The following is a 24,307-nucleotide window of genomic DNA, read 5'->3' on the forward strand; positions in this document are numbered from 1 at the left end:
AAAACCCCACAGTTCTTTTATTTCATTTGTGCCCACTGCTGTCTTGATAGTTGTTAACTGAAACAGTTGTCAAAACAAATCCTTTATTTAATAATGCTATCAACCAAAAGAAGAAAAAAATACAGATTTTATTGTAGTGCAGATTTTTTTACCCCAGACACACTCCTTTCAAGTCCAGTTTTAAGATGCCAGAAAAAGCTTTCCCTTTTGAGATCTGATCAGTCTAACCATGACTAAGGCAGGGGTTTTTTTCCATACATATATAAAATCAGAGCATTAGCCAAAAGGTATTCTAATACAAAAAAACACTTCTCTACTGCACAACTAGAGCAGAGGAATGTTCTAAGCCTTCAGTATAGCAGAGATGTGCAAGACCTGCTAAAACCCAGAGGATTTTCAAAAGGGGATTTGAGCATCATTGTTACCAATGAGCAAGTGCAGAGGCAGGTGTGACACTCAGTCACCTCTGATTAGCTATTATGGACTTCTTGGAATTCCATTTCAGCTGTGCATTTCTGCTCTTGTGATTCCAACAGAGGCTGCTGCCTCCCCATGGGCAGGCTCAAAAGATAAAGGAACAAAGCAGGGAACTTGCACAGCACAAAGAAACAGATACCATACATGGAACAGCTTCTGAGGCAAATTAGGACTCCTACTAACAGAACCAAATTGCTGCCTCTCTCCCTACTTTAACAGATACCTTCCAAGAAGGAGCATTGCATTATAGTGTTTCTCCACAGAAAGAGAAGACAAGCAGTATGTGAGTCTGTGAACAGTCTGTGGCTGACATGTCAAGCTGCACTGAAAAATGGGAATCCTCCTGCTGAATTCTCTCATTAAAGTGCCCAAACACGAATCAATCCCTTTTAGTCAGCTCTCATTTATTGCTATAAAGCCAAGTACCTGCATTCTCAGGGCCAGATCAGCATTTTCCCAGCCCATGCTGAAGCAAGCACAGCATGAGAGAATGAGAAACAGCCCCCTGGTGAGAGTCCCTGTCCCACATCCCTGAGTCAGTACAGACATCTTCAGGAAGCTGAGCTTCTCTTCAGCAACAGCTTGATCAGGAATTCTCTCTGCTCCATTCTGCCCAGTCTAGGAACTGCAAGGTTCATAATGACAAAAATTTGCCTCTTCTTGCACTTCCTATCTAATATTCACTTCAACAGGAATGCAGAGCTATCAGGAACCCAATTATGTCTGACTTAAAAATCACACCATGATTTTAGCTAACTAACTAGCCAGCTGCTACTCCTCTCTTCAGCACTGGAGAAGCTCTCTGGACTGTGAACACAAAGAGCTTGTTAACACATACAGCAGAGAGATTTCAGTGAAAAGACACAGACAGTCCATGAAACAGAGGAGCAATCTGCACTTTAAGTCTGTCACGTTGTCCACCAGCCTGGACTATGCTAATCACATCTCTCAGTGTGCTGTAAGAGCTGTCATTGCCAGACTGCACTTAATCACCATTCTTGCAGCAGCAGTGAGCAGAGTTCATCTTTTTCCCTTTAATAAGAGCCATTACATCATTCTCCAGCATGGAAACTACGAAGTGGGAAGGTCAAAAAGTTCTTAATTAGAAGGATTTTTATTACTGTGATAGTTCCGTTCTAGCCTCAATAAGAGAGATCTGCAGTACAGGCAGCAAGAGCTGGAAGGCATCTTGGATATAGGAAGCACTGTTTGAAGCCTGTGAAAAAAAAAAATCAAAATACACACATGAATAGCCATGCTACCAATCAGCTTTACTCACCACATACTCATTTCAAACAGCATTGATTATTGCACAGAAAAAACAGAAGCCTAGTGCTTGCTGGATTTTAAAGGCTTCATTCTAGAAATCAATTTTATGTCAAGTTTTTGAGGGGCTTTATGCCAGTAGGCAAAAAAAAGCAAATGGCTTAAAGACTGCCAGACAAGATCAGTTTCAATCCAAATGCAGAATGCTGCTCTCAGTAAGAGCAGAAAAGTGTTTATTTCTAAGTGAAGCATAGCATGCTGTGACAGGAAGGAAGAACACAGGAACATGAAACACCCCCTTCCTACCACACCTCAGAGCTCTGAAAACTTGAGAACCAATTTAACAGTAGGGAAGTGTTAGGACTCTTTTATGCTAATTTCTGAACTTGTCTAAGATTTGACTTTGGACACTTAAATTCTAGAAATCCAGACTGCTGAATTTAATATGTGTCTCCTGACCCATCGCAACTGTGAGCTGACACTCACTCCTCACTAAGTAACTCATCTTTTGTGCAAATCTACAGACATTTATCAAAACTTTCAAGTTATTAGACAGGTAAGCACTATTTTAGACCACGGGTTAGAGAACTTGGCATGCATAAGGATCCTAAAGTAGGAAGAACCAGCACATCTATTTTTAAAGTATTAGCTTAAAGTTTTAACGTTAGCATAACTGACCTCCAAAAACACTCCAGTGATTAAGGGATTAAGCACATCTGCTTTCTCTTTGACCTGCAGAGATCAGACATATATTATCCTGATTGAAAATTTGATCACATTTTTTCAAGCAAGATAAAGCTAAACCCTCAGTAAGCTTAAAACCACCACTGCTCCCTTACCTAGAGGAAACCTAAGCCACAAGCTTAGCAGCCCTGGAGCATGCAAAGAAGAACAAAATAACCTGCATGTGCCCAGCACAGGTTGGGTATGAATACACATCACACCTTCAAATGAACTGGGGACAAGTGGGGAATACAGAGATGATGATACCATCTTCAGGAACACCTGAGTGCTTTGGAAAATCCCCAACAGGCTCACAAACTTCATTTGCCTCTGTCTCCTTAGACCTGTGAGCATCAATTCCCACCCCCACTCTTTGCCAGGCTCTCAAAAGCTCAGATGCCACAGTTTGAGGAACAAACTGGCCTAAAAGATCAGTTCACAAGTTAAAAACTGCATATGTAAACATGCAAAAACAAAAAGAAGTTCCTGGCAAAGATCCCAAGGTTGTTATCAAATAAGCACATCTCATTCCTAAGAACTGTGGTGTAACTCTTACCCCTGCAGTCGTCAAGCATGTTGTGAACTCTTTAGAGAAAGCTGACAGTTCTTTACACAGCATGATAGTCAATCTGTGCAAGAAGACAGGGAAAACAATGAGGGAAACACAGTCCACACGATTAGGTTTCTTTCAGCATTCCTCTAAAACATAAATGCTCTATTCCTATGCTTAGCAAGTTAAATTAAACCAAGACTGATATAAATGGTGTATGAAGATTCAGAAATTTGCCAAATAAAATAGAGAGGGAAAAAATGGGGAAATAAATAATTAAAGCAGAAGATCTTAAAGAGCACTCAGAGGACACACATCCATTCCAGAAGGAACAGTACTAGCTTGCCTTTTTTTACAGGCAAGTATCATTTTCTGAATTAGAAAGTACTGCACATTTCAGACACATGCCAAGTTCTCCTGTGCAGGAATTTTGCCATCTCATGTACCAAGCATACTAAATGATTAACAAAGAGGTGATCAGGAATCACTTCTGTGCATCTGTTTTGTCATGTTTTAAATCTCTGCCCACTGACTAGCACAAGCTTAATGCAAATATCCTTCTAGGCTACACAAAGCTTTCAAGAAGAGTTTCCTCTTAACAAGAAATGCCTTTAAGCTGGAAAGAGACAGCTGAGCTCTGTTGGAAGATAATGATGCCACCCATCACAAATTCGCCCAATTCCCAAATTTAAACACCTATGCAGAATTCAAGAGCCCTACATTGTATGGATTTCCAAAGAATTATTAGACAGTTTAATCAGTAATTATATGCTATCCATTTACTGAGAGATGCACTCACTGTGACAGGGACTTGGCTCTGTCTGTGGCTGTCACCTCCTGTTTCTGACCATAGAGAAACAAAGCAGCAGTTTTGTGAAACATTTCAATGGAGCAGGCTGTCAGTTCTGCCAGGCTTCTTATGGCAAATGCATGAATATCCTGCAAGAGTGACAAAAATTCTGCATACAACATGAAAACTAGCAGCTTTTATTATTTAAAACAAGTCAATCACACAGCATACTATCACTGTCCTTTCAGACCTCAGAACCCACACAGAAATAGAAACCCATAAACCCTGTGAGTCACAACTGTAACTCAGCAGCCAGACAAACACTCTGCAGGCAGATATTCTTTTCCTTGATTACCCAGTTACCTCTACTGATTTCTTAGCCTCCTGGTCACCGTCTCTAGATTCTTCTTCTTGGTTTTCTTCATTTTCTTTTTCTTCTTTAGGAAGACTGCTGTTGAATCGTGCAATCCACTCATGAGCAGATGTCCTCACCTGGAGCAAGATATGTCATAATATTTAATGACTGGAATGAAGCCCCCCTGCACACCAAGACAATGGAATATTGGCTCTCTCCAGAGGAAAGAAGCATCTACAACTCCTTTTGAGCTTCTGAGAAGAACCAGGACAAATGAGCCCAGTGCCTTCAGGATTTTGCAGAAGTTTGGCTGCACTGATGCAGTTGAGGGCATTTGTTTCTCTAGCACCAGAAGCTGGAATTTACCAACAAGACCAAACTATCAGAGGTGCTTTAAAAACATGTCTGCAGAATGCTGCTGCCACTTGGTGGATCTGAAGGGTAGTGAAATGATGGCAAAAAATATGAATCTTCCTCACACCAGCTCCTGAACATAGTAAAACGAGGTGCTTTGTACCAAGAGCAGGCCTTCAGTTCAGGACTGTAGGTTTTTTCACCGTGGTGGCTGAAGGCTCACATGATTCTGCCCCATAAAGTTAAAGGCCCATCTCCTTTGCTTACCATTGCCAAAAGATCTAAAATATGGCTTGGTTTTGTGCAGTTGATATTTTCACAAGCAAAGCAGGTGAAGAGAAGCCCTTCCTGTGAGGAAACTCTCCAGCTTTTAGAATATGAAAATAACTCACCGTGATCACTTTGTCTGGCGTGGAGGAGATGTGCAATTCTGAAAACAACTCTGTTACTTCTTTTGTGAACTCTTCATCTCCTAAAGGACACGAAAGGTTAAAGAATCCACACAAAGGACAGATTCAGGAATAAGCAGCACTTCAATGCACAACTAGTTCTGCACAAGTCTGTCAACTGTTTCCTTTATTTCTCTTTGAATCATCACCTCAGGCAAGAATGCATCAAACCCAGTCTTTTCAAATACAATTTCTAAGGTAAGTTCTGCAAAGGTGGAGACATCAGTGCCTGAAGGTTAGTTCCTGCTTTCTCAATTCTGGTTTTGTAGCTAAGGTAACTCCTCTTTCTTATTTTTTATTTTTTTACAGGCAGCCTTTTATAACACACTAACTTGCACATCACCTTGGAGAGTCTGAAATATCACTTAGAGCCTATGGTTCTCCTATTATATATGGCACAGCAGATGTGAGATCCATTATGTGCAAATATAAAAGATACATTAAATGTTGAATGATAGCAAGTGCAGGTGTGTAAGCCCTCCCTGATGAGCATTTAGGTAAAAGCAATGCAAGAAATTTACATTTAAATTCATGTAATTCTCAGGAATCAGGGCTCTTGTGTGTGAAGGTACCTCTGAATCTTTTGCTCTGTGTGGCTAACTCTCATTTAAAAAACAAATAAAAAGGCTTTTTGCTCTCCCACATGTTGGACAACTCTGTTCACAGTTTCCCCTCCTGGTCAAGGAAACCCACTTTCTCTCTGAATTAGCATCTTGGCTCAGGGTCAGTTGTATGAACTGCCCACGAGTCAAACAACTATAACCCTGCTCTGGCAAGAAATCATTCCTGCTGCAAAATTACAGCTCATCTTCTCAGAGGTGAAGGGTGTTGCTACCTGTCATGCCCTTGGACCAAGACGGCTTTAGGATTAAACATCTAGCTAAAGAATAATTTAAATTTGGCATCATGCCCATTGCTACTGATCAGGGCTGGCTGGTTCTGCACTAGGACCAGCTTCTCTTCTCAGAACCTGGGGCTCGCTTACCCTTCTTTTCTTCCTCTTCTTCTTCAAAGAATTCAGGCAAAGAAAATGCTTCTTTGAGTTGTTCCATTTCTTCCTTCAGTGTGTCCAACTTCTCTCCAGAGAGGGCATTCAGAACTGCTTTCACCTGGTTAGGGGCAGCACAACCAAAGAGAGAATCAATAAATCAATCCAACAGGATGGAAAATGCAGGCCAAGGTAGCAAACCAGCAGGTGTGAGGAGAGTAACTTGTAAGAAGTTGGAGGAACAGAACTGCAGGAACTGAGACTGGCTGGGGTAAAGGGAATGGCTTCAGGAGCTGAGGACAGGACAAACTGCTCCCAAGGTAAACACTGGATCCTAATGCAAGGATCAAAGTGAAGTTCTGTAATCATTTTACAGCAAGTTCTGAGCACTTGATTTTACATGGATATACATATATTTCTAATCTTTTTCCCCCTGCTCAGCTGAACTCAAAATAGAAAGCAAAATGCTCAAGGCCATTACCTTTGATTCACTCTCTCTGGAAAGCATCTCTAAGGCCTCCAGATGCGAAAGACCCTGAAACTCATCAAACAGTAACCCATAATGGGCTTTCTTCTCAGTAGCCATGGTAACCTCGGTAGCTGTCTGCTGCTCTTCTTTCTCCTTTGCTTCTCGTAAGACCTGAAAAAGAAAAGCAGAGGCCTCGTGACAGTGCCAGGAGATAGAGAATAGAGGAGGAGAAGGCTTTTGGCTCAATAGCAAAAAACGGTTGCTTAATGACAGGACCACAAAAGAAGGGAGAAGAGATGAGAGAAACCAATGAGGTGCTGATAGGGAAGTGCTGTACCTGAGATAATGTAGAGGTTCTGTTTATTAGGCCCTTTGTTTTTTTGAATCCAGGGTCTCCCTCAGCTATTACATCCATTGTCTTTTTGCCGATGAATTCCAAGGCATCCAGACCTCCACTAATAACACTTTTACCCTAGGAATCAGATTTGGATAAAGACAGCACATAAAACTCAGAGAAGATTACACAATGGAAGAAATTGAATTGGGAGGGTTTTATCAGCAATCTTACTCTGGGCACTCACATAAAAGCCAAATTGGTCCTTGTCACCCTAAATTCAACCCTAATCATCACAAAGAGAGCAGCAGGACATAGAAAGAGCCACAACACATTATCACCCAACAGCTTATTACAGCACCCAGACAGCTGCAGCAATCTGATGGGAAATACATTTTTTTAGTTTGTGAACAAGCTGGTTCTCAGCACATTACAGTATTCAGTTCTCATCCTTCCAATGAGAAAACAGCAGACCTGTGGATTTTGACTGCTGACTTTTGTTCGAGCCTTAAAAGCAAAAAAACAGAAGCCAGCTTTCCATCTGCAGCTCTTTCAGATTCCCAGGCAAATTGACAAGACAGCAGATCACAAAAGCAGTTTGTAAGGGTAATGGCTTCCTTTGAAGTGCATTTCTCCTGGTCACAGGAGCAAGCTGATTTCTAAGCAAACTGAGCTAGTTTCACATAGGTTTTTGAAGAGGAGAATGGATTTCATCTCTAGTTCTGTGGAAATCAGTGGAAATACTCCAGGAATGAGTCTGACCCTGCATTTAGCAGACTACTCCAAAGGAAAGGCAGAGCACAGAGGTGACACACACAGAAATGTGTGCTCTGCACAATCCACCATTAGGATTTTTTTGTTAGGTACCAACATTCAATACAGAACTATCAAAATTCATAACATCTTTCACATTAGGTGCCAGTAGAAGCAAGGCCCAAGATAATGGTTTTTTGAAGGTTGGAAGAGTTTATCACCATGCATCCCACAAATGTCAAAATTAAGTTTCTTCTTACAATGTTTCAGATTAAAGGCCAAAACCCCAAAGCTCCCTTAAACCCATTTTCTCCTGCATTCCCAACTCACTCACTGTGCTTTGGACAGCAGTAGAGATGGTTGATAAAACTTCAAGAGCCCCAGCAATAGGGAAGGAGCTGCCATCATCAGCTGCATCAGTGTTGCTGGCAGCAGGATTCTCACTTCCTGCATTAGAAGGCAGAAAATTAACTTCTGACTTCCAAAAGAAAAAAGATCCTGTCAGCCACTGAGTGGAGAAAATCAACAGACACTAAATATCAGCTAGGAGCAAGCCTATAATTCAGATTATTTTCCTCTCTGCTTTTCAGAGCTAACAGAACTAAGCAAGAGAGTATTAGTTAAATTATTTTATTATCAGTCTCAAGGTGCAAGGTGCAGAGTAAGGTGATGTTATTTTGGGGCTCATTATGTTGTGAAAAACATTCCAGGGTTGTTTTTATGCAGTACAAAACTGACCTCTTGCACCATCTTTAGACTCTGATGAGATTTCAGTAGGACTGGGGATCCCAAGGGTTGTTTCTGCTTTTTCTATGACATTTGAAATACCTTGACCTAGAGAACAACAGAAACAGGATTAGAGCTGCATGTTCTTTTTTATTATTCAAGATTCCTTCTGTTCAAAACAATTTAACCAGCACTAAAACCTCCTTCTATCCAGCTCACCAACTAATGTAATGAACCAAGGTTTCATCTTAGCTTTTAAATAAAGTTGTAAATACTGGCAGAATACTAGTTTAAAATACCAGGTGAAATTACACAAACGCCTTAAAAACCTGAAAGTAATTCTGCCTGTGCATATCTCCTTAATCTCACTGTACCTTTTGGTACAAGCTTTTCCCATTACTTGAACAATTCTCTTGACATTTTTCCAATAACGGCGGCTATAACTGAAATCCTCTTCTCTAGAAACAAGTTCTAAAGCACCAGCTTGAGACACAAAACTTGATTAAAATATTTATCAAATACTACAAAGAGCCTTACCTACAGTAGCTACGGTAGCAGACGCAGTTGACAGAAGAGATTTCCCCCAGCTTCCCCAGTAGCCCCACCCTGTCTGAACTGCAGGAGGATCTGAGACCTTTAATGAAGAAAAACAGAAGACTGATGCAGGCATTACAGTGAGGAAAGGAACACAAGCAGCCAGTGACATGTGACTTTTGTGCAGCTTTTTCATTTCAGAGAACAGCAATGTGAATTTTCAGAAAGAAGTGGAGCTTGTGCTCAGAGTTCTCCTGTGCTCACAGCCATGAAATGTGAAGTCCCATCTTTCCGAGCAAGCACAGGCGCTTACCTTGATGGCTTCCCCTGCAGGCTTTTCTGTGGCAGCAGGCTGGCTTGGGGGCTTGGGTTCAGGTCTTTTCCGAGTCACAGGCACAGTCTCTTGTTCTCTCCCTTCATTGCTCTCAGAGCAGCCAAGTTCCTCTGTCTTCTGTTCATTTTCAGCTTTGTAAGAGGTTTCATCTTTCAGATTTTCCCCACTGCCTTCCTCAGACATGACTACAAACATCCATAGAAAGCAAAGCACATAAAATAATCACTCCCTCGCACTTTGACATTCGTTCAAGAGCATCACACTGGTGTTTTAAATAATTAAACACAACAGTGTTGCCACATGTACCCACATGTGTGTACACCAAATTACGTCTGACTGTCTGACTCAAAAATAGCCTATTTGGAAGTTTAAAGTCCCACAGGGACACGTGGCTTTATCTAACTGACACACCCTCTCCACAAGAAAATAAACCAGTTTGCTAACTCTGAAAAACAAACGGAGGTACAAAAGATAATTAAATCCATTACATGCACAACAAAAATAAAAGTGAAAACACATCGCTTGGCATGGCTGGTTTGAGGAGCGTAGGGGACAGATGGGGACAGCAGTCAGAGAGCAGAGCAGGCAGGGAGGCAGACTGGCTCTGTCCTGTACTGGGGGATCAGGGCATGGCCACCGCAGGAGCCGCAGCCAGCTCCAGCTGCCACAGCCGCGCCAGCACCGCGGACCGGCCCGGGGAGCTCCGGGGAGCCGGCAGCGGGGCTGCCACGCTGCTCTCGGGCCCCATATGTCCCCCGTCCGGGCTCCTCTGGCAGCAGCTGCGGCTGAAATGACTCGCAGGCCAGGCAGGGACAAGCCGAGAAGCCCCGGGATCACGCTGGGGTGACACTGCTGTGTCCCCGGCCAGGCGCTCACTGATGCAGTCGGGGCGGCCGCCCCGCCACGGCGCAGCGGTGCCTCAAGGCAAAGAACGCGACAGCCCCGGGCGCGGGCTGGGGACCGCCACCCCACCTGCCGGGACCCTCCACAGCGACTGCCGGGACCCCCGGGTCACCCCGCACCGTCCCCACCCCGCAGCCCCGGAGGCCTCCCTGTGCCTCCGCTTCCCCGGGAGACCCCCAGAGTCCCATGACCCCCAAGGGGGCTGCTCCATATGGCACCCCAAGTTCCCTAAACCTCCCCGTGGGGCTCCTGCTGCCAGGGGCCCGCCAGGTGCCCACACCGCCCGGCCACGGTCCCGCCTGCCCCTCAGCGGCCCCCAACGCCCGTGTCCCCGCGGGGCTCGCTGTGCCCCGCACGCTGTGCCGCCCCTCACCGTCGGCGGTCGGCGCGGCCCCCGCGGCTCCGGGCGGACCGAGAGCAGCGAGGCCGGCGCAGAGCGGCCCCGGCGCTGCCCCGGAAGCGGCCTCAGCTCGGGGAAGCGCGTCCGGGCGGCGGGGCCGGCGGCGGCGGCGGAGCTGCGGGACGGGCCGGGCCGGGCCGGGCAGGGCAGCCTCGTCCCGGTGAGAGCGGCGGTGCCGCCAGGTTCACCTGGCAGGTCGGGCTCGGAGGGGGAGGCCGCGGGGCCATGTCCCGCTTCGCTGTTTTGGCGTGGAAACAGGGGCAGGTTTGGAGGGCAGCGAAAGCGGTAGAAGGCCTCGAGGGGAAGCCACAGGAGGAGCGGCTGTTGTCACTTCCCTTGGTCAGGCCGGAGAACGGGAGACTGCGGGCAGAGCTCATCGGGGTCTGCAGCTCCTCCCGAGGGGCAGCGGAGGGACAGCTCCGAGCTCTGCTCTGGGTGACAGTGACAGCACCAGGGAACGGCTGGAGCTGTGCCAGGGAGGTTTAGGTTGGAGATCAGGGAAAGGGTTTTTCCCCAGAGGGTGCTGGGCACTGCCCAGGCTCCCCAGAGAATGGGCAGGGCCCGAGGCTGCCCGAGCTCCGGGGCCGTTTGGACAGCGCTGCCCGGTGGGGCTGTTGGGGTGTCCTGAGCAGGACCACAGTCGGTCTGGATGAGCCGTGTGGTTTTCTTCCAAGTCAGAATAGCCTATTTGTGTTCCTGGCATGATGTCATGCCCCAGTGACACCAGCCCGCGTGATGTCACCCTCCCTGTGGCCCGGTGCCCTCAGCCGCAGTGTGGTCGTGTGCGTGTCCTGTGTCCCGCTGCCACCACCAGCTGGAGCAGGGCTTTTCCAGGGGTGAACTGGGAGCATACAGGGGCTGTGAGGACAGGGTAGCGTTAAGTGAAACTTCGTGCCTGGTCGTTTTTAGCTGACAGGACAGAAAAACCTGTTTTGGTGCACGGTCGATGCCGTGTCGTGGCGAGTTAGCCTGTGACAGGCGTCACACACCCAAGGGATAAGCACAGCAAAACACCGTGTCCTGTCAGGCAGCCAAGGGATGTGCAAAAACAACAAATCCCATCAGGCAGCAGTGAGGCTGGCCCTGGGGTGCTGTGGATTTGCCCCTCAGGTTGGTTTTTGGGTTGTGGGACTCCCCTGCAGAGCTTTGGCTGGTCCCAGCAGAAGGTAAGCCCTCCCTGCAGCCTCTCCCATGCTGGAGCACCCCAAATGGCTCTTGTCAAGACCATGCTGGCTGTGTTCATAAACTTCCCAAGAGTTCCTGCCTGCAGGGCTCTGCCAAATGTTTGACAGAGGGTCAGAGGGGGCTTGCAAATGGTATTTCTGCAAGACATCTACAGCCTGTGCTCTGTCAGGTGTGTCTGGGTTTATTGCCTCACGTTACTCCAGGTATGAAGTGATGTTATAAGCAGTGAATGTAAAACCATATAACTTGCAACCTCCTGGGCCCCAATTTTGCAGTGCCATATAAATGTGTGTAATTTTAAGTACTATCAGTGCTTCCACTGACCTCAGTGGGACTACTTAGAGTGCTCTAAGTTAGACACAAATACACTTCTTCAGGGTAGGAGCCAAGGATGACTCATACAAGCACATGCATCACAGATTTTTATCTTTCCACTGCTATTTGTTGTTACAACTTATGGTTTAATAAAGGTTAAATGTGTTGAGTTCAGCTTCAGGTTCAGTTGTAAAATAGCCAGTTTCTATTCTGGCACATTTCATCTTGATTGAGCTTAACACTTTGTTGAAGAATTGTGATGTTGGCACTGATCACACTTTATCCTTTTTGGGTCCTTTAGCAGCTGTTTTGCATAAGTGCAATGGATGAAGAATATGGATTTTGCAAATCATTTTATTGTTCCCAGCACTCGGCAGTGAGAGATCATTGTCTGCTTAGCAATAATGGCTTTTCCAAAAGACAAACAATTTCTAATAAATCAGACCTCGAAGAATTTAATAGTAAAATTAAATGACCCATCACCAATGGTTTATGCATTATGCAGGCTCAGTGCAAGTATAGTGGAGAGCATATGCAATTACTGAAGATAATTATTCTTATGAGAGAAAATGTTGCTGAGTACTTCTTGTGTTAAATAAATGAGTGAGATTCCTAATGTCATTTAAGAACAGACGTCAGAGACACTTGGAAACCTTAACAATTCAAATTTAATAATTTAAAATTACAACGGCACAGGCAAAGTACAAGAGGCACTGGGATTATTCTCTAATAAATCTAAAGTATCAGTTGGGATGTTATTGTTTTAGAAGACTGGAAGTTATAATGTGCCTGTGATTCAAGGGTGAAGATGAGGGTTTGTGTTTGCTGCAGAACTGTGGTCTGTTTTAATTGCATCAGGTGCTGTGAAGTCAAGTCTGATGCATGCAAAAGTGCATTTTTAGCTGGGTCATAGGGTGATGTCTGCTGCAGGTCTGGGACCACAGCACCTCGCTTGCCACCACAAGCTGTGACAGACCTTTAAAGCAACCCCAATGTCCACAGCCTGTCTGTGTGGGGTGTGCATAAGGCTGCCAAAGCAAGCAGGTCAGTGTCAGCAGCCTTTTGCAGACTCTGAAACACTGAAAATACCAGAGGTCTAAAAATGGAAGGTTAAAACCACTCCCTCAAACAGAAGAATAATTCCTGATCAACAGCAGCCTTAGCTTTTTTTTTTTTTCAGACCTGTGCTGTTGCTGTGGATGGGATGCTCTTCAGAGGCAGCAGGACTCAGTAATGCTTTCCCTAAAGTGTAGCTGGTGAAAAACAGGAATGAAAGAGGCCTTGGTAGTGGTTTTAACTGTTTAGCTGTGGGAAAGTAGCTCCTCCAGCACAATGGTGTAATTGAGTTCTCTGCACTAGTCTCATCTTAAATGAAAGGACAAGAGGCATGATAGAAAACAGAGTGGGGCCAATGATTAAAAAAAAAAAAAGAAAGCAAATGAAGGGATTGCTGTTTACAGAGAAACAAGCAGGGAGCCTGTTTTCCAGTTTCTCTTGCAGGATTCAGTGGGTGAGTTGGTTAGTCAAGCTTGAAGGAGAGTTGGACACAGCTGTCTTCTTTGCCTTCTTTGTTAAACTGGTTTTGGCAATAGCTGCAACAGAAATGGAAATGGGTCAGATAACACATTTCTCATCAGTTGTCAAGTCTGGAATCTGGTTTGACCTTCGACAAATTAACTTTCACTGAAAAAAATTCCCAGTCTGGATAGCATCAGCAGAATTCCCCCTTTTGAATATGCTTAGTTTGTCTGTGATGAAAGACAATTACTAGAAATCACCTGTTTTTATGCATGTTACATTATTTTTCAGAAGTGCTTTAGATAGTGCTAATCGGTAATTCTAGAAGGATGAAAAGTGTCTGCATTATTTATTAAGTCAAAGGTCCCTTTGTGTTGTGATATTTATGAAATTCCCTTCCACTAACATCTGTTATTTGTAGAATAAAAGATGATAAATTTGAAGTCACGCAGTCAATGATATGAAGTGAGATATTTTTTAGGAGAATATTTGAGCTTGTGGCCTCTGTACTTTGTAAATGTTTTTTTAAAGCTCTGGAGCTAGATGGAATCATAACTTCAGGGAACACATATTGGATTAGAAATTTTCTTGAACCAGGCTTCCAGGAAAATTGATTACAGATTGTCTCTTATCAGTGTCATCTCCTTTTGTTACAAGTTGGTTTTATTCTGGCTTGTGTGCAAAAGACAGAAAATTAGTTGTATCCTAATGTCTTAAAATATCTTTTGTGCACATTAATTTGAAGAGTATCTGTCCCTAGACAAAACAATTTTTTCACGTTTCTATTAAGTTTGGGTGGAGAAGACAATGAAGAATATATGACTGCTTAGATGAAACAGCATAAACTAAAAGATTTTCAACAGGAGTAAAATAAACAAGAATAACAGGGAGCAGACTTAGAGAATGCAGCAGCAACAAGAGATATTGCAAAAAAGGAAATATGTGTAAGCATCAGTGTCCTGCTGTTCAGAAAGGGACTTCCTCTTCTGGCTGTACATAACAACCAGGAGACTTTTCCAAGTCATTAAATCATATTATATAGTATTTAGACATCTATATCAGTTGTGCCCCTAAAATCAAGTAAGTAGATGTAAATGCTGAAAGTCAGATGTGTGTGTTTGCACTTTGGTTTTTCTCTGGGCAGTGAATGAAAGACTGGCTTTAGAAAACCAGGGCTTAAAAGCACTTTGATATTGGTGGAGAGGGAGGCAGAAATTACATCCTCTTTCTTGCTTTTCTTCCTCTATTAAGAAAGCACTTTTTCTCTGGTAACAAATGCAGAACCCACTTTTAAAGATAATTGTGCATTTCGAGTAGTCTGAACAATTTGTTCTTTTTGTAAAACCTTTTTCCCCTTAATGATTATTGTTCCAGAGATTATTTATTTGGTTGGGAAGATGAACATCTAGTGGACTGGAGTTTGTGCTAATGCCTTCTTACCCTCATTTTATCCCTGTGTTCTGAGCAAAGCTCTGATTTGGAACCTCTCGGCTGACAGTTTATGTTATGATATTTGAAATCTGTTTATTGCAAATTAAATTTGAATATACGGTAACCTTGAGGTCATTAATAAACTTATTGCTTTTTTTTCCAGCTTTACTTCCAGTTTCCACTTCAAATATTGATGGTCTTGAAAGTGCATTTGGATCCCAGACGTTTTCCATCACAGAACAAATCAAGAGCTCCTCTCCTATCTCAGACCAATACAGACAGCTTAATATCATATGACCTCATTTCTCCAAATTAAATGAAAGAAGAATTTTCACTAGATTTCCATGAAGCTCAGCTATTGCCTGTTAATTTTGACTGTTAGTGCTGGTCTTTCAGTTGGATTCACAGTGGAAAATGTAGCTTTTAACAGGACAGTTGCTTTCAGGTCTTTCAATGCATCACTTCATGCAGTGTCTCAAGCTTTAATAAGTTCTCCAGCACACCATGATATCATAGCCAAAGAGGGGAGCAGTATTTTAATTGAATGTAAACTGAACATCAGCCAGTATGAACATATCCTTTGGTATAACTCCAGAGGACACCTGCTTGAACAGAAAGATGAAGGTGAGTTTTCCTGCTGTTTTCTGTCCATCATTATTCCCCTTTTAAACAGTATTGGAAAAATCCTGGGACTTTATTATAATTTTGTCTTCCTATCCTCCCATTTTTACAATTGGGAGATAAGGAGAGAGCAAAACAAAGTCCTTTGCCCTCTGAAATGTTGCATGGGAATTACACCTGAGTACTTCTGTTCCATCCTGCTTTGGTGCCCCACAGAATGATGTTGTTCAAGAGTCATCCCAGTGTTCCATACAGAAGAAATGAGTCTTCATCTTACCCAATACTAACTGATGGGTTTATTTATTATTGCTCTGGTTGAAATTGTATTTTTCCAAATGCATGAATTAAACACAGTTCTCCACAACTTGTGACCTTTTGAGCTGGCAATTTGTGCTTTAAATTTGTTACAGGATATGTTTCAAAACATACTTAGTACATTTATTTTTTGGTTTATGCACCAATGAGATTGTGGAAAGTAACACAATATGTAATGGCCAACGATGGAATTCATGCTATTTAACCCTTTTGAACTGAAGGGGAATATATTTTCCTAGCCATTTGCTCCTATAGTTCTATCCCTGCAGTTTTTAATTTAAAAAAATGTTTTAGAGATACATGTGTTTTTCTCTATTAGTATTAATGAAGGTCATCGAACTAATTGATAGGATCTTGTTGGAGGCATCTTTCTGACTTAAGTATTCAGTAACCTTTTTGTAGTTGTAATGCCATCTGGAGATTAGTTCAAAGTAGAGTAATTAGAAGAATAAGTTATGAAAACAGTTCAAAGCAGAGTAATTAGAAGAAATGAGTTATGAAAACAGTTTTCCCCCTAAGTTATAAATGCACAGCAAATGCTGTATAAAGCTTCTTGTATTGATTTCTCTTTTACTTGGGTTTTGCATGTCAGCACTGCATGCTCAGCAGAAAACTGTCTCAAGAAAATTCTGGGTTCTTTTGCCAACAGAGCCATTTACAGACTGATCTTTTTCATGGGTCGCTTGACTTTTGACTCTGAATGTATGGAAAATTAGACTTTATAGAGGATAGTCTTTTAACACAGGGTGAGAAGTCCTAGTTAAGAATTAGGATCCCTATCAGAAAGAACCAGAAGCACACTGGAAAGTGCAGATGAGAGGAAGAAGTAAAAGTAGTGTAGCAAGCATGCAGAATAATTTACCATTAAGCAGCATGAGGGGTAAGTGGGTTATGTTTTTCTGTGTCACAAGCATGAAAAGGACATTTCAGTCCTTGGTGTACTGTTACTATGCTACAAGTAGACTGCTCACAGCCAAGCTTTGACTCCTGATGATGTTTACCCTGGGATTTTTGTTTCATGAGCTCTGTTTATTTCTTGCCCCTCTGCAGATGACCGGTGGAGGATTGCTGATAATTCCCTCAACATCACAAAGGTCAGCTTTGCTGACCGGGGCCGGTACACGTGTGCAGGCATTAATCATAACGAGACCTTGTACTACACAGTCACCCTGAGGGTTATCTTCACCTCAGGGGACATGAGCATCTACTACATGATTGTGTGCCTCGTTGCCTTTGCCATCACCCTCATTTTGAACATCACCCGCCTGTGCATGATGAGCAGCCACCTCCGCAAAACAGAGAAGGCCATCAACGAGTTCTTCCGGACGGAAGGGGCCGAGAAGCTGCAGAAGGCTTTCGAGATCGCCAAGCGCATCCCCATCATCACATCTGCCAAAACGCTCGAGCTGGCCAAAGTCACTCAGTTTAAGACCATGGAGTTTGCTCGGTACATCGAAGAGCTCGCCAGGAGCATTCCCCTCCCGCCTCTGATCCTTAACTGCAGGGCGTTCATGGAGGAGATCTTCGAGGCCGTGCGGGTGGAGGACCCCGACGAGGCGGGCAAGGAGGAGAAGCAGCCCCCGGGCTGCGGGGCGCAGGCCGCGCTGTTCCCCGGCAGCGCGCAGGTGAAGCGCAGCGAGTCCCCGGCCGGCGACTCGGATGACGGCTCCCTGAGCGAGCAGGGCCAGGAGATCGCCGTGCAGGTGTCCATCCACCCCCAGGCCCAAGGGCAGAGCATCGACACCGTGTCCCACGGCAGCTGCCACTCTGTGCCTGCTGAGGAAGGCACCTGCTGATCCACAGAGCGGTGAAGGAAGCTCGAGGGATCCAAGGGCACTGTGAGAAAAGGGTCTGCAAACAAGCTGCCTCATCCCATATGCACAAGTGTTTTCCAAATTACAAGGTGCCAGATGTAGTTTGAAGCGTATATTTTCTGTCTGTGTTGATTTAACAATTCCAGTCTGCTAGAAAAGGCCATTTGGAATATTGTGCGGGGGCTTTTCTTTCTAAAGCAGGCTTGCTATATTTAAAATAGTTACAAAACAGGAATTCTTTGTCCTTGGCTCCTTGGTAGCTTTTGATACTTCAGATCTGTGTGAGAAGTGACCAAGCTGAGCAGTACAACTTGCAATAAGAACTTTTCCTTTGTGAGCTCCTTCTTTCTTCACGAAGTTGAGCTGAAATTCCTTTGAGTCAGTGTTGTTATCCTGATGAATTGAGTTCTGTGCTCTTTTTGAGTTGCCTCTTGGTGCGTGTAGCCCATCAGAACCACAGTGAGCTTGAACAAATCTGTTTTGTGTCACATGCTTGTGTTGCTATCAAAATGTACTGTACTTAGGAAAAAATAGTGCCAGGATCTGCTGCTGGATTAAATGAATTGTTGTAGTTTCAAAGCAGCTTAGAGAACAACCAGGAGGTCTCAAGTTTTCTGTGCATCTGCAGGAAACTTGTGGATATTTTAAAAGCTTCTTGCTTAAACTTGGTGCTGATTGCCAAAGCGCCTTACCCTGGTCCTGTCCCACAGAATGGAGCAGTGACAGCTCTCCTGGCACTGCCTGGCTTTTCATTATGCTGATTTCACTCACTATAGAAAATCCAAAGTTTTATATTGTATTTGCCGTCGTGGTGAGAAAAGGATGACAGTAATCACATCGTGGTAAAACTCAGAAATTAATTCATCATCTACAGACAGGTGTCTGAGGCACATCTTCCTGAACAGCATTACAATAAAGCAGGTGAAAAGTAGTGACACTGAGTTGCTCTGCTCTGGCTGGTCCTGTCAGAAGGTAGTGGCAGAGAGCAGGGGTCTGGCTGAGCTGTTTGCCAGCCACTGCTTGCAGGAGGGGAGTGACTGACTGCTAGAGCCCAGCCTCGTGTGCTGAGAGGTGGCAGAAGGGAGAGCTGCAGCTGCTGACATGTGCACAAGTACTCCACCAAGGATCTCCCACCTGGCTTCCTCAGGTGGAGATCCAGCCTCCAGGAATCAGAGTGCAGACAAGAATCTAGTTTCTTCTTCCACTCTTTGGTGCTGTTTTTTTTTTTCTCCTTAACATTTGTATCACTTAAATAGCATTTTATATCCTGTTGAGATTTAGTAGATGTAAAGCTTGTAAGCACTCCACATATTAATTTCTTACAACTACTGGAAGCATATTGCCATATAATTTTAACAGCTTGGCAACAGGAGTGCTATTTAATTTCACACAACTCTTTTTTCTTTCCTTATTATTACAGAAATGTCACTTGAACAAGTGATTCTGGAGGACTGCTCAGGATTCTTAAGAGGATTTGACATTACATTTACATGAGTAGAGGTGGAAAACAAGCAGGCACAGTGGTAATAGCAGGGTGGGGCTGTCTGTGGTAATACATGCTCAGAAAGAAGGGGCTGAATGAATTACAGTTACCATATCAGAGACAGGGAAATGACAGCATCTATAACCATTTTAAACTACCTTCTGGGGAAATTCCTGCAGTCAGCCACCAGTTAAATCACCCTAGTTGCCTTTGGCCTGTCAGTAAGAGTGGTGTTAGTCAGGAAGGAAATTGCTAGCCTTTATTACAGTAACATTCCCACCAGCTTGGTGCCATTTCCAAGACTGTAGCAAACTGTCTTTTCCAGGGGAATAAACCTTCTGTACGTACTTCAAGTAGCTGCCTCAACAGTGACTTCTTTTTTTGCTTCCATAGTTTGATGGCACTTTATGTCCAGGTGAAGATTTTGTATAGTTTTGTGTAACCTGTCTGGTTTCTTTTAAGTTTTTTGAGATTATCAGTGTTAAAAGATACTCTGAGGATAAATACCTATTTCTCATAGAAGGAAGCTGCTGGCTTCACTTCTGTGCTACAGTGGGTTCTGCAGATTTGTTGCACATGTGTGAGGGGAGATTTGAGAGTTTGCAACCCACGGTTGAAAGAGGTGAAGGCTACAAGAGAAAATGATCTGTTCAAACTCCTTTGTGCCACAGGCCATCAGAATGTAGCTGCACCTGCCTTATTTCCCTCTAAACAGCTCTCCTTGCTTCTCTGGAACTGTTGCATGATATGCAACATATGGATGTGTTACCCCTAAATCCACACACACAGAGATGCCACTACAAAATCTAAACTATTTAATTGCTTCCTAAGAAGCAGTTATGATTGACAGATGTCACATCAGAAGTGGCAGCTTACAGGCAGCAGAATGACACTGGAGGTGTGTAAGATGAGTGCCAGGAGAGCTGTTTTGAGACTGATTTGATCTCTTTTTTGATTTTTATACTTTATTTACATAGCTGCAAGTTCTTACTGAGCAGTTACCTGGTGTCTTCATACATCCTATTGCTGGTTGAGAGGAAAGAGTGACCATGCATAAAGGTCCTCAGAAATGCAATTGCAGTGTCAATTGCTGGATAACAAAGCTGAGATTTTTCCTGAATTACTACAGTATTTTGTTCCTTCCATGAATTTCATTCCTGAGAAGGAGGATGTTCTGTAAGGATTTTAGTATATCAGGGGTACCTTCTGAATGGAGGAACTGATCCTACTCCCACTGAATTCAATTAGAGAGGATTTGGAGCTCTGTGCATTTTACAGGATTTTTATGCATCTGAAAGCAAGGACGAAGGTGATGTTAAATGGTAAAAGGGATTTCCAGAGACTGAAATTTGACACCAGTTTCCAAACAACTTGTGAACTATTCTTGTTACCCTGAGAGTAGATGAGTGCACTTAATGTCTTCGATGAATCTAATTGAACATTAACATTGAAAGTGTTTCTCTCTTAACTTTTTGTAGGATGAGGAGAATCTACAGTGGTTTCCTTGCTTTAAACTAAAGTCTCTGACAATCAGAAGGCTATTCTATCTCTTCTTTGTGACTTATTTTAAAAAATATGAAATCTACTTGTTATCCAAGAGTACCTAAAACTAACTTTGTAGTGATTATTTGTATTACCTGGATTGTAATGTAACTGTCTAATGTAACCACGTAGGATTTCATACTTTCATAAAATGAACTGGTAGATTTGCAAAATAAACTGAAAAGAAAAACCTTGTTCTGCTGGAATTTTCTGTTTTTCAAGTGAGGAGTGCCTTCTCTCTAAGGTTACGTAGCAGCTGCATTGAGCTCAGCAGAATGTTGTTAATCAGCCTGACAGAGGTTATTGGGATATTCAGTCATCTGAAGGACCATTCCTGCTATGACACCTTTGGATTTTATTTCTTTTTTTGTCTCAGTATTCAACAGCATCTAATAATTGTTCCCAGCTGCATATACAAACAGGTACTGACCTAAAACTGTTGCAAGAAGGCCCTCAAACCTTTACTTCTTTGTTTCACATTGTGTGTGTGACCTTCAACCATGAATCTGTTTTATTTTTTCACCTTTTTCATATGCTGGTAGTATTCTATATTGTAAGCACCTTTCATTTTGTAATCACTCACCCCAAACTCCAAAAATCCACCTTGCTGAGAAGTCCTCTGTAGTGCCTTCCATGGGGATGTGCAAGTGTGAATGAGAGCAGAATTCACCCAGATTGCTTTTAAAGAAGAGTCTCTGGTTGCCAGTCTCTGCACAAGGCAGATAATGCCATTACAGCTGAATATTTGGGGATTTTCCCATGAGAATCAGCTGCCTAAAGGAAGAATTATTGGACCCATACTCCTCAGGCTAGGTCAGTGCTCAGTCAGCATCTGCTTTCTGTCTCCTTGTTGTGAGAGATGCATGAATGATAAGAGTTCAGTTTTTTAAAGCTCCTGTAACCTGATCCCTCATGATCCTATCCACAGTGAACAAATTCATCTGCATCCATTTAGAGCACTTTTCCATCTGGTAACAACAGATCATTGAGAAGGGAGCTGCATTAAGGATGATTGTACTTTAATTTTAGGTGCACGCCTTAAAAAATACATTTTTTTCTTAATGTTACAGCACTTCTGTGAGTGAAGTCTCCAGCTGGAGACGCCACGGTGTCATTCAGCTCAGGCAAGTTACAGCTTTATCGACTTCCCTTCAGCCAGGTCATTTCACACCAGCTGAGTCTCTTTCCTCTCCTCTTTTTTTAATTGGATAGCAGCTCATTCAGATGTCTTCAAATACTGCCAGCTTTTTTGCATGTGGAAGTGAGAATTACACCATCATTCAAAAAAAAAATCGTTCTGCTAGATGCTGAAATATCAAAAAAGCCCAGAAAGCTGGGAAGTTGTTCTTTATCCCTGGTAAAACAGTACCTATTCTTTGGTCATGCCTGGCTGCCAATGAGTGCAATAACGCTGAGCAATTAGGCCTTTCATTTGCGTTAGGCTAATTAATTGTTTGCACAGTGCCCTGAATATGGAATCATTTTCCTTTTGGAAAGAATAAAAGGATTAGAATGGCTTTATCCCAAGTTGCTCTGAACGTCTTTTATTTATTTAATAGGAGAAAAATCCTCTGTTGCCCCAAACGCAAAGCACACACTCGAGCGTTACGGCTGCTCGGGGACGTCTCCATCAGTGGGGATGTGAGCACATCCACAGATGTCCGTCCATCTGCAGCCACGCTCCAGATGGGATCTGGGGGTCCTGCTGCATGGCAATGAGCGTGCAGAGGCTGCAGGGTTTGGATGCCAGCGCTGTCAGGGGCTGCAGAGGGATGAGCATCCCTGGGATTTCAGCTGCCTGCAGCAGCACAGTCACTGTGAGCTGTGGTGGCACTGAGAGGGCAGAGCTCTGACTGGACACTCAAGAGGTTTGTGCTGAGGGAGTCCAAGGCAAATGGAGCCTGGGCTAGGATTTCATGGAGAAGGAACCCAGTGGACACAATATTGCAGAGGCTGTTATCATCTCTTCTTTATGTTTGTCCTATTCAGTGCCTCTTTGTGCTACAATATTATTAAGTATATATTTCATGTTAAATGGTTCTACAAATGTGAAAAAAGCCATCTCAGTGGAAAGTGAAGGAAGATACTCAGCTCTAAGTGCAAGGCAGAGGCTGCCATCCCACAAGCTTCCACTGAAGGGGTTGGAGGTAACTGGCTGGAGTTCCTCCTGACTTCCTATTAGGAGAGCTCCCTGCCCTCCTATCAGACCTGTTATGGGCCATCTGCAAGAGCTGAAAGTGAAAATTCTGTCCCATCCTTTCTCTTCATCTAAAGATCAGGACACTGAGAACAGCCCTGGGTCTGAAGGGAGCATGAGAGGCCACCTAGGACGTGTCCTCAGCCACAGATGTCCATCCTGGCTTAAAAACAGCTGCTGGCAGAGACATTGCATCTCCCAGGCAATCTGTTCTCCAGCTAAGCCCTCCAGACTACTGGAAAGATTTCCCTCATATCTGCCACAAAGCATCTCTTAATGCATCACCCATCTCATCCTACTGCTGCTACATCTGCAACCCAAACCAGGGCCACCCCAAAAATGCAGGACAGGAACTGGAGGGCAACACAAAGCATGCTTGGCTCCATGTGCCTGCCTTGCCTGGAGAGATCCTTCTGTGTTCAGCCTAAGCTGGCAGGATTTAACTGGAAGTCAAACTCCTTTTGTTTATTTAATGCCTGGATGTCTGAGTGATGCTTCTTGGGCTTTGGACCTCTTGCTGTCTGTGCTGGGTCATGGAAATGTCCCTGACACCAGAGCTGTTCATATCAAAGGAGTAGCTCTGTTATTCTGGGTGCAGCAGTACCATGACAGCTTTGTATTTTTACGTGGTAGGGGAATGGAAAGCAGTCACTGCAAAACACATGAGCCTGTCCCACCATTATCTCAAGAGATTTTCCGCATTTCACTCACTTTCTCTCCTTGGTGTCTTCACTTTAATGCACAAAAATATTCAGAAATATCTTGTCTAGTCAATGGGAGAATCCCAGGCTTTTTTTTTTCTTTTTTTTCTTTCTTTTCTGAGTTTTTCTCAAGCTTAACTCTCCTAAATAATGACTAGGGAGGGAGACAGTGGACCAGAACAGACATGAAGGAGTTTGGACAACTGTCCTAAATTAGAGGACAGGTTTGCTTTGGAAATCCTATATGCATCACACTCTGTTACAGAAAGTTGGCCTTAACAGCAAATCTCTTGCAGCAGGGTGTCACTTCACTTCCACAGATTACTTGAAATGCTTTATTAATTCGATGACCTTGTGGGCTCTCAGAAAAAGCCATTTCTCACTGTTTTGGGGAAAGAGAACTTCTCTGAGCTAAAGGGACTGTTTTGTTGCTCAGATTTATTGCTTGGCTGACTTAATTCACCATTCAAACACGATGATTTTTAGCTGCTGGGCAGTGGGCCTTGCAATGTTGAAACTAATTAACTGCTAGAACTCTTCTGAGCAAGGCTGTTTTCTTACTGGGTTTTGGGGCTTTTTTTTAATCCACAGAAATAAAGCAAACATGACCCTTGGAACACAGGGTTGCATGGATGTAATATCAGCACAGACACAGCCCCATGCTGGTGACTCTGTGTCACAAAGGAAGAAAGGCTGCCAGCTGTCCCTGCTGCCAGCTGTCCCCACTGCCAGCACACAAAGGTAAGAGGAAAAAAGATATAACATCTGAAGACAGAAGAC

At 43.7% G+C, this 24,307-nt stretch overlaps 2 protein-coding genes across 2 annotated transcripts; one reads left to right on the forward strand and one right to left on the reverse strand.

Annotated features, from left to right (window-relative positions):
* FAM114A2 (family with sequence similarity 114 member A2) lies at positions 1-15,141 on the reverse strand. Its single transcript, XM_039701253.1, has 15 exons — positions 15,018-15,141; positions 10,379-10,550; positions 9,082-9,287; positions 8,772-8,868; positions 8,247-8,342; positions 7,843-7,955; positions 6,759-6,893; positions 6,434-6,592; positions 5,950-6,073; positions 4,908-4,987; positions 4,170-4,298; positions 3,816-3,955; positions 3,023-3,095; positions 2,422-2,475; positions 1-1,693 (listed from the first exon to the last, which is right to left on the reverse strand). The coding sequence occupies exons 1-15, from the start codon at positions 15,063-15,065 to the stop codon at positions 1,595-1,597; spliced, it is 1,725 nt and encodes a 574-aa protein (XP_039557187.1). The 5' UTR covers positions 15,066-15,141; the 3' UTR covers positions 1-1,594.
* Positions 15,142-15,160: 19 nt separating this feature from the next.
* MFAP3 (microfibril associated protein 3) lies at positions 15,161-20,823 on the forward strand. The gene is made up of 2 exons (XM_039701254.1): positions 15,161-15,478; positions 16,841-20,823. Exons 1-2 carry the CDS (start codon positions 15,199-15,201, stop codon positions 17,584-17,586), a joined length of 1,026 nt encoding a protein of 341 aa, XP_039557188.1. The 5' UTR covers positions 15,161-15,198; the 3' UTR covers positions 17,587-20,823.
* The last annotated feature ends 3,484 nt before the right edge of the window (positions 20,824-24,307 follow it).

Source organism: Passer montanus, unplaced genomic scaffold, assembly GCF_014805655.1.
Source record: "Passer montanus isolate IOZ18808 unplaced genomic scaffold, ASM1480565v1 scaffold15, whole genome shotgun sequence".
NCBI classification, from domain to species: Eukaryota; Metazoa; Chordata; class Aves; order Passeriformes; family Passeridae; genus Passer; species Passer montanus.

Coding starts and splice junctions, on each gene's coding strand:
- FAM114A2 (XM_039701253.1), bottom strand. CDS start 15,065: ATGCACTTTCAAGACCATCAATATTTGAAGTGGAAACTGGAAGTAAAG. Junction 9,288..10,378: donor GGCCGCGCCGACCGCCGACG/GTGAGGGGCGGC, acceptor GGATGTTTGTAG/TCATGTCTGAGGAAGGCAGT. Junction 7,956..8,246: donor GTCTAAAGATGGTGCAAGAG/GTCAGTTTTGTA, acceptor CTTCTAATGCAG/GAAGTGAGAATCCTGCTGCC.
- MFAP3 (XM_039701254.1), top strand. CDS start 15,199: ATGAAGCTCAGCTATTGCCTGTTAATTTTGACTGTTAGTGCTGGTCTT. Junction 15,479..16,840: donor GCTTGAACAGAAAGATGAAG/GTGAGTTTTCCT, acceptor GCCCCTCTGCAG/ATGACCGGTGGAGGATTGCT.